The sequence below is a fragment of the Topomyia yanbarensis genome, chromosome 3 (assembly GCF_030247195.1).
Source record: "Topomyia yanbarensis strain Yona2022 chromosome 3, ASM3024719v1, whole genome shotgun sequence".
NCBI classification, from domain to species: domain Eukaryota; kingdom Metazoa; phylum Arthropoda; class Insecta; order Diptera; family Culicidae; genus Topomyia; species Topomyia yanbarensis.
The window spans coordinates 187956586-187966434 of record NC_080672.1 but is presented as its reverse complement, the minus strand read 5'-3'; the positions used below and the strand labels follow the sequence as shown (position 1 = coordinate 187966434).

At 37.2% G+C, this 9849-nt stretch overlaps 1 protein-coding gene across 1 annotated transcript; it reads left to right on the top strand.

Moving 5' to 3' along the window:
• The first annotated feature begins 4633 nt into the window (after positions 1–4633).
• On the top strand, positions 4634–6388 carry LOC131691098 (uncharacterized). Its single transcript, XM_058977299.1, has 4 exons — positions 4634–4701; positions 5492–5606; positions 5667–5791; positions 5846–6388. The coding sequence occupies exons 1-4, from the start codon at positions 4699–4701 to the stop codon at positions 6164–6166; spliced, it is 564 nt and encodes a 187-aa protein (XP_058833282.1). The 5' UTR covers positions 4634–4698; the 3' UTR covers positions 6167–6388.
• Positions 6389–9849: the final 3461 nt, after the last annotated feature.

Here is a 9849-nt window from a genome sequence, read left to right as displayed (position 1 = left end):
ATTTTTCCTCAAAAAAAAGTTTTTTAATCTTAGCGTGCATATTATATTGGCTATCGATACAAAACTCGTCGAAATGTCAATTGACGATAGGTTCATCCAGCTGGATGTTGTTGGCTCGAATCAAAACTTGTCGAAAGTACAGACACTTTTAATTACAGTCGTGATTCGCTGGTTGGGCCACAGCCTTGTCCAACTAACGAATTCCCAGTTAGGCTCAGCCGGATATGAACCGGATTTCTGGCTGGTTCCAGTTCGCATTCCGGCTCCAGTGACACAACCGATTCTAGATAGAATCGGTTGTGTCACTGGAGCCGGATTACGAACTGGAACCAGCCAGAATTCCAGTTCATTTCCGGCTGAACTTTACTGGGTTTAATTCGCTAGTTGGACCGACTGACAAATGTCAAAAACTCTCCAAAGGCGATGTTGGCAGTGTAAATGCATCTCATATAGTCATATTGATTGTCAAAGTAAATTTGACACGAGATTTTGACGTTCAGATGCTTTTTAGTTGGACAATGGTCCAACTAGCGGAGGTCCAACTAAAAAGCGGTCCAGTTAAAAAGTGTCCAACCAGCGAATCACGACTGTAGTTATCCTCTAGGGAGAGATAGCAACTAGCTAGCAACAGTAAATATCGCGATAAATAACTAGTATAATTTATTGCGAACCAAGTTTAGCGTGACTTTATTATTACTTTTATTTTAAAAATAAGAAATGAAGTGCATTGGAAAATTTTGTGCGAATCGGCCTTGTAATTACGCTCTAATAGCCGAAATAAGTTTTTTTTTCGGTACCCGAAGGATGCTGCATTACTCGATAAATGGGTTGAATTCTTCGAGTTCCGGAAGACTTACCGTTGCTGGATTCTTCGCAGCTATGTAGCGCTCTTAAATCGCCCACGGAACGCGCCATTTAATCGCCCTTAATTGCTTAATATGAAAATTACAAATAATACTTATTTTCGGATTCAGTATCTACTCACATATACTTACCAGTATACTAGGTAATCACCACCAACTTATAGGAAGAATCAATGGTGAAATTGGTATTGCACACCAAAACTTATCACAATCTGACGTTCATTAAGACTTTAGGTCAGAGATCTTGTTCTACTATACTTACACACGATTCCACAATTTTCTACATTCGTTGGCTAAATGAAGTGCACTAGACAAACAAGATACAAGTGAGAACAGGGGGTGGGCGTAGTGTAGTTGGTAAATCGATTGCCTTGTACGCAGCGCACCTGGGTTCGAGTCCCGACCCCGCACATAGGGTTAGAAATTTTTCATAAGAGGTTTTTCTAACCCGAAGATGTGAATGCCCTTAAGATTAAAACCTCTATAATTGAAATAAAAAAAAAAGTGAGAACACACCAATTGTTCAAAAAACTATTTTAAGCTTAAGCCAAACATGAACCGCCATGTTTGAAAAACGCAAAAACAACCAAGTCCTTTTCAGCCGCCAGAAAATTTGTCTAAGTATTGAAATTGCCTTTAAATCGCATTCGCAAATAGCATTTATTCCGAGGGGCAATAGACCTTTCTCGTCCGACCTAACCCCCTTTTTTCTTATTTTTATTCAAAAGACTACACATTTTTAAGAATATTGCCGTTGAAATGAGACTATTTGGAGCTATCGTGATTTTTTAATGATTTTTTTAGATTTGAAAAATGCAAGAATGTTGAGTATTTTTTTCACCTTTGCAAGAATGGTGGGACTGAAAATGTGTGTTTGGGCAACACTGTTTTGAATATTTTTGCTTGAGTTCCTGGCAACGCGGCAAATGAAGTGGTGAGTCGCGGTACAAAGTTCATTGGTTATGTAAACAAACTAAAGTGAACCTCTTGGTGGAGAACATTGCATGATAATGTTTAACCGCACTTTTTTGGCAGTTCAGAGAGATTGTTTACATGGTCTTGGAATTTTTGTTGATTCGATCATAGTATGAGAAACTTGGTTTGGTTCGCTGCCAAATGTTAACACTTTCCAAACAAGGTCGCTCAGCTGTTTTTTTTTTTTTTTTTTATCTTAAATACGTTTATTTAGGCCCAAATGCTTTAGCTTAACGAGGCCGATAATTCATTTTTTTTTATTTACATGTCACATGTTAGTGGGGGAAAGGAAAGCCGTATTTAGGGGCGGCTTGCTCCCCGCTTATGTAAGTAAAGGAAAAAGGTAGGAAGTGGGATACATATTGTGTAATTGACATCGTCGTTTGCTGATTGATCATTGTGGCGGATATGCACACTTTGTTGTAGTGTTGTAGTTTCCAGCCTGTAATCGCAGGGGCGAGGGGAGGGTCGATATTTCGGATAATTATTGGCACTCTGATACTGTCATGATGTTCTCTATATCATCTGCATGTGAGGTATGTCATGATGTTCTGGGTAGACGGTTATCAAGAAGGGTATGCACCGAAGACTCGTGAAGCAATGCCATATTGTAGTTACAGGGATAGGTTGGTGAGATTCTACTGTGAATGAGTCTAACAATATTACAGAGATAGCTCAATTGGATAAAGTGTCAGTCTACTTAGTGTCAACGAAGCATTCTGCAGAAGATGGCGAGAGCAAAACAATACTTCATCAATCGATAGAATTGAAATGTGAAGGGGAGGAGATTTTTTTCTCCAGCTAATATTTTATCCATCGCTAGACCTAAAATATGCATGCCACCATAATCTGTATGGTTCTTGAATGGTATGTTGTCAAAATGTATATGGAAAACAGCACATTTTGGTATGGTGACTGTTCTTAACAACCCGTTGTTTGTATGGTCGAGTATGGAAAAACGACACTGGTTATGTTCGATATTATACCAGGCAATGGTTAATCTATTGTTGAACGAACCATATTGGAAATGGTTTTGAAACGATTGATGCAATGGTTGGCATATGGTACACATTATGCGGGTAACCACCCCCTTTTTTGCTGTAAAAGTTAATTTTACATTGAAATTTACTGTAGAAATGTTAAAGTTTATTGTTTTTGTGTTGTAGCATAGCACTAGTACATACTGTAAATTATTGTAAAATTATTGTCCTGCCACAGTGAAAATCGTGATTTTGTTACTGTACATTTCTATTCGGGGCATAATAAGATTGTTTTGGATTATTTCCTTTGGACGACATAATAAATCAACATTCTTATTAACTAAACTATTTTAAGTGTGATGCAAACTTATCGTCTAAATCATATAGCAACTCACCAGATAAAGTTTAGTTCAACTGTTTAAACCTACATTTATCACTCATAATACATTGGCTCCATGGTATTAAAATCAAATAAGTTCTATATGTAAATGCATGCCAGGCAGAATTAATTAAATTAACACATTCGTTTGTATCTGTGTGCAATTCTTAAAATTCAGAGAAAAATTGAGAGATCTTCAAAATCGCACATCTTCGACTGAAAAAAATGTTACCTGCTGTTGGCAAGGTTTTCCAAAACAAGGATCCATCGCTTCGAAATTCGAAAATTCGTCCTGAATACGTTGATCAATTTTGATGCCAACGATAAGAGAGAGAAACCTGTTTAATGGTGGATTTTGAAGATTTCCCAATTTTGCCTTACAGTCGCTCCAATAAAATTACGATGCCAATGCACATATAATATTCTTTGATTTGATATGTGTGCTTGATACTAATATAATCATAAATTTCTTGAGCGCGTTAGTTCGCCATACTTAACCTGTACATCAAATACAATATCACAATCTAATGGTTTACTTCTGTAATTTTGGAAAGAAAACGGCGTAACGTTCGAGAGTATAGCTGTTATGAAAAAGCAAGACTTGAGAGAGATGGAAATAACAAAAAAGGACTGCTTGTTCTCATTCTGGATTTCATTGAAAAGGCCAAGCGAACTATTACTTCACATGACGACTGGATCGAGTCATCAGCACCGGTGAATTCAGCATTTCCAGTAAGTTAGAAAGTCATTTTCACTTACATGTACTAACCATTTATATTATGCAGATTCATGAAATTAAGGCTGCATTGGAACAAAACCCACAATTTCGAAACATTTACACCAGTAAGCTATTAATGCACGTGGTTCTGGAACACAATGAACTGCTCCGTATGACGCGGGTCATATGCGACCATTTTTTTGGGAAACGTGTTTGGACAGAACAGAAGTAAGTTTTGTAGTTAATAATATTTAATACATCATTTTTTGTTCTCTCGTTTTTCTTCACAATTTTCTTATTTCAGTTATCCTACCAGACAGGAAAAAATGCTTCTTGCGCAACGGATTGTACAAGCGTTCCCACAATTAATCAAAAAGGTGACGGAAGATGCACCCATCGAGGTATTTATATATAAGATAAACCTGTCCAAAATAACTTTTAACATAATCTCTTACAGTCGGCGTTTTTTTTCAAACATAATGGTCAACTAACAGGCCCGCACAGTGGCTACATTGAACAGCGAGTGACGAACATGCGCAAAGAAATACCACGTGGTATGCAAAAGTTTAAGCGCACAAATGGCAACGAAAGTGTAGAGGACGTTTCTGATGAGATGGTGGCGGTGGCGGAAATGTGCACTGCTATGGAGGCTACCCCTCAAAACTCACGCGAGATTTCAATAGCTCTAAAGAACTCGTTTGTCATCCATAAAAACATGATTACCCAGAAAAAAAATGTCAAATTCTGAGCCAATTTCCGCATTTAAAATCATACAATGGTCTAATGGTAAGGATCCCTCATTTATCTATCATAAATATCTATTTGTTCTCTCGTATTCCATTCTATTGGGAACTGCTCCTAGTACCAACAATACCCTAGAAACATCCTATTCGAAAGGGGTGAGCATAGCATAGTTGTAAAATCGATTGCCTTGTACGCGGCTCACTTTGGTTTGATTCTCAAATCCGTATATAGAATTAGAAAATTTGTCCACCCCGAAAAATTAGGCAATTGACCATAAGGTTAAAGCTACTAAAATTGAAACAAAACGCCATTTTATTTAAACCATTATTCGAAATAAATATTTTTGAGCCACCCTTTTTAGGATTGTTAAAGTCTAAAATGAGCTTCAGGTCGATTTCTTGACCCTCGCTTCACTTTTAAACCAGTTTTACCGGTGCGATAAAACCTGGCTTAAGTGTTTGGCTTTTCATTTGCATTTAAACAAGGTTAACATACTCGCAAACCTGGTTTAAAAGTTAAGCGAGGGTGAAGAAATTATCTAATACCGTCTTATATTATCTGTAACAACAAAGTTGCGCTCTATTTTTAACTTGAAGTAGAAACTTTTCAATATGGCGGATGTAGTTTCAGTTTCTAGAATTTAACGTAAACGCTGAAGAAGTTGAAAAGAATGATTCGAATCGTTCTCATTGGCTAAAGGCAATGAAATGAAACAAAAGTAGCCTGAAAAAGATTGATTGAATCAATAGATTTTTAAGCAGTCTCATCTAATACTACAAGTTATGTTTATTCCTGCTAATGACATTATGCGTCCTTTTCTTATATAAACCAGGTGCAGCAGGCGTTCGACAGGTTGATGAATGCTCCAGATTCGGAGGCAAGCCTTAAGCGAGTGTTAGCTCAATCATTGTTACTTCGCCGTGGAGCTTTTCCGAACATAGCTGACGGTATGTACAACATTATATGCCATTACTTATTTTGAAATATTATTTCTATAATATTTGCAGTGTACATTCGAGGAACTCTAATCTTGATGAAAGAAATGGCCGTACGAGGAGTAAAAAGACCACACACACCAGGAAACTTAACACCAGATGAGTTGTTTGCTGCGCCGCTAATAAGATGGATAAATGTAACTATTTTATTTCTTGTTATAAGCAATATCTTACGTATTTATATATTGCAGCCTGCAGATGCCATAGACCATTTTAGCTCTGACCACAACATTCATCTAGTGTGCATCGGAACACCTGCACAAAATGGCAATTATTTTGTCGTGTTAGGTGGAGATGCTCAAATCTCAATCGGCTCGAGTGCGCTCCAGGCTCTTGATGTCCTGTTTAAATGTTTCGTAGTGTTCAACTTACGCATCCCACCGCTATTAGGACCAATATCTGATTTGTTTCGCATGAAAGTACAGAAAGTTCTATTATGTAGCTCGCGCAGGTCGGTAAACGATCTGGTAACAGCACTTGATAACACAGATGCAGCTGAGATGAACGGTTAACATCATGCTGGGCTTCCAATTTTACTACCCCGTATCAAAAGTGCCTGTTCCTTTGCATTTACGGTCGATAGACCATTGCTCTTATTTCTCTTTTTGTAGTAAAACTCTTGATTCCCTGAAAACATCCACACAAAGGCTGTATTTATGAATTCATAAACAAAATTATCGCAGTCAGTAAATTAAGGTAAACGGCCTTGAAAAAAGCTGTTATAATAAATAAAATCGCAGAAAACAAATAAGCAACCAAAAGAGATTGTATCCTCCAGAGGGCTAGGTCAAATATTGTTTCGTTGTTACATAATATTATGATAGGTCAATAAGTAAACATCCAATGACCTGCGTGTATACATTGTGAAAGCAATGGGTAACGATGTGCTTTAGAGGTTATAATCTATTTTGTTAAATTTTTTCTTCCGAATTCCTAAGCATAAAAACGAGCTCAATTTTGGTTTAAATTTACCTAATTATAAGAATGACTCCCCCACTATAATTTTGGTTAAAAAGTACACAATTTGAAGTAATGTCTCACCAACTTAATTTATGGTAAAAATTGCTTACTTTTGAGAATCATTCATGGACCTAACTATGGGTAAAAATTACCCATTTTGAGAATGTTCAATGTTACTCAGTCTTTGGGTAATATGCCTTTTACCCAATTTTGATGGGATGAAATTTAGTCCGAGATGGGTATTTTTCCTCAAAAAAAAGTTTTTTAATCTTAGCGTGCATATTATGTTGGCTATCGATACAAAACTCGTCGAAATGTCAATTGACGATAGGTTCATCCAGCTGGATGTTGTTGGCTCGAATCAAAACTTGTCGAAAGTACAGACACTTTTAATTACAGTCGTGATTCGCTGGTTGGGCCACAGCCTTGTCCAACTAACGAATTCCCAGTTAGGCTCAGCCGGATATGAACCGGATTTCTGGCTGGTTCCAGTTCGCATTCCGGCTCCAGTGACACAACCGATTCTAGATAGAATCGGTTGTGTCACTGGAGCCGGATTACGAACTGGAACCAGCCAGAATTCCAGTTCATTTCCGGCTGAACTTTACTGGGTTTAATTCGCTAGTTGGACCGACTGACAAATGTCAAAAACTCTCCAAAGGCGATGTTGGCAGTGTAAATGCATCTCATATAGTCATATTGATTGTCAAAGTAAATTTGACACGAGATTTTGACGTTCAGATGCTTTTTAGTTGGACAATGGTCCAACTAGCGGAGGTCCAACTAAAAAGCGGTCCAGTTAAAAAGTGTCCAACCAGCGAATCACGACTGTAGTTATCCTCTAGGGAGAGATAGCAACTAGCTAGCAACAGTAAATATCGCGATAAATAACTAGTATAATTTATTGCGAACCAAGTTTAGCGTGACTTTATTATTACTTTTATTTTAAAAATAAGAAATGAAGTGCATTGGAAAATTTTGTGCGAATCGGCCTTGTAATTACGCTCTAATAGCCGAAATAAGTTTTTTTTTCGGTACCCGAAGGATGCTGCATTACTCGATAAATGGGTTGAATTCTTCGAGTTCCGGAAGACTTACCGTTGCTGGATTCTTCGAAGCTATGTAGCGCTCTTAAATCGCCCACGGAACGCGCCATTTAATCGCCCTTAATTGCTTAATATGAAAATTACAAATAATACTTATTTTCGGATTCAGTATCTACTCACATATACTTACCAGTATACTAGGTAATCACCACCAACTTATAGGAAGAATCAATGGTGAAATTGGTATTGCACACCAAAACTTATCACAATCTGACGTTCATTAAGACTTTAGGTCAGAGATCTTGTTCTACTATACTTACACACGATTCCACAATTTTCTACATTCGTTGGCTAAATGAAGTGCACTAGACAAACAAGATACAAGTGAGAACAGGGGGTGGGCGTAGTGTAGTTGGTAAATCGATTGCCTTGTACGCAGCGCACCTGGGTTCGAGTCCCGACCCCGCACATAGGGTTAGAAATTTTTCATAAGAGGTTTTTCTAACCCGAAGATGTGAATGCCCTTAAGATTAAAACCTCTATAATTGAAATAAAAAAAAAGTGAGAACACACCAATTGTTCAAAAAACTATTTTAAGCTTAAGCCAAACATGAACCGCCATGTTTGAAAAACGCAAAAACAACCAAGTCCTTTTCAGCCGCCAGAAAATTTGTCTAAGTATTGAAATTGCCTTTAAATCGCATTCGCAAATAGCATTTATTCCGAGGGGCAATAGACCTTTCTCGTCCGACCTAACCCCCTTTTTTCTTATTTTTATTCAAAAGACTACACATTTTTAAGAATATTGCCGTTGAAATGAGACTATTTGGAGCTATCGTGATTTTTTAATGATTTTTTTAGATTTGAAAAATGCAAGAATGTTGAGTATTTTTTTCACCTTTGCAAGAATGGTGGGACTGAAAATGTGTGTTTGGGCAACACTGTTTTGAATATTTTTGCTTGAGTTCCTGGCAACGCGGCAAATGAAGTGGTGAGTCGCGGTACAAAGTTCATTGGTTATGTAAACAAACTAAAGTGAACCTCTTGGTGGAGAACATTGCATGATAATGTTTAACCGCACTTTTTTGGCAGTTCAGAGAGATTGTTTACATGGTCTTGGAATTTTTGTTGATTCGATCATAGTATGAGAAACTTGGTTTGGTTCGCTGCCAAATGTTAACTTTCCAAACAAGGTCGCTCAGCTGTTATTTTTTATTTGATGTCGGCATCATACATTGTTCCGTTAAATTTAACATTTTTACTTTTCTTGTACATGATTTATCGTAGAAGTAAGGAATCTCTAGCCAAACATTTGAAAAAGGCCCACTGCCAAATGCAAACAAATCGAATTTTCATGTTCTCTATTAAAATCCTGGGACAAAACCTGTGGATATGTTGTCTTTTTCTTTTTTTTTCTGTTCATTTGATCTCTTGTCATGCATAGCCACTCTTTCTTTCTCACATATTTTAAATGGACTGGCTACATTTGACAGTTCCCCCTGACTGCATTTGACGGTTCCCTTTGGCTGCATTTGACAGCTCCTCCTGGCTGCAATTGACATTAGGTTTTTTCGTATCCACACTCCCGTCCCAGTTAAAAACTATCTATCTGGCCATGTACATAAACATAACGCAACAATGGATTATGAAGAATTTTGATAATGATTTTATAACAAATTATAAAAGGGCCCGGCTGATATAAAAGTCCTAACTAGCAATACACTTATTATAAAATGATTATAAAGGATTATTGTAACTGATTCCAAAAGGATTATAAAGGCAGTGAAATACGTACTCAATGAATTAAGGAGAGTGTCTGATGTAAACAATATGCGCTATCAAACTAAATAAAACAGTATTCAATTTTTAAATAGAATTATAATGAATTCGACCAAAACTTCTTTTGCCTTTTTCTCGAGGTTTACGTTTGGCAGCTAGACCCAGCCTCCTGGCAACCCTATACCATCATATGGAGTTTGACAGCGACCGACATATATGGGGCGTTATAGCTATAAAGCCGCAAACAAAGAATTATGTTCGGCACTATGCTCGATATTCAAGCATTCCACACGACGTTTTGCATCTTGTGGGATGATTTAATATCATATTATTCAGAAAATCGACATTTTGTAACTAAATACAGCTTCTAAACATTCGGTTCAAAATCAATGTTTTGTCTTTCATGGCAG

Excerpts from the sequence above, each read along its gene's own strand:
- LOC131691098 (XM_058977299.1), top strand. Across the intron at positions 5,607-5,666 it reads TTTTCCGAACATAGCTGACG|TGTACATTCGAGGAACTCTA; the intron begins GTATGTACAACA and ends TAATATTTGCAG. Across the intron at positions 5,792-5,845 it reads CGCTAATAAGATGGATAAAT|CCTGCAGATGCCATAGACCA; the intron begins GTAACTATTTTA and ends TATATATTGCAG.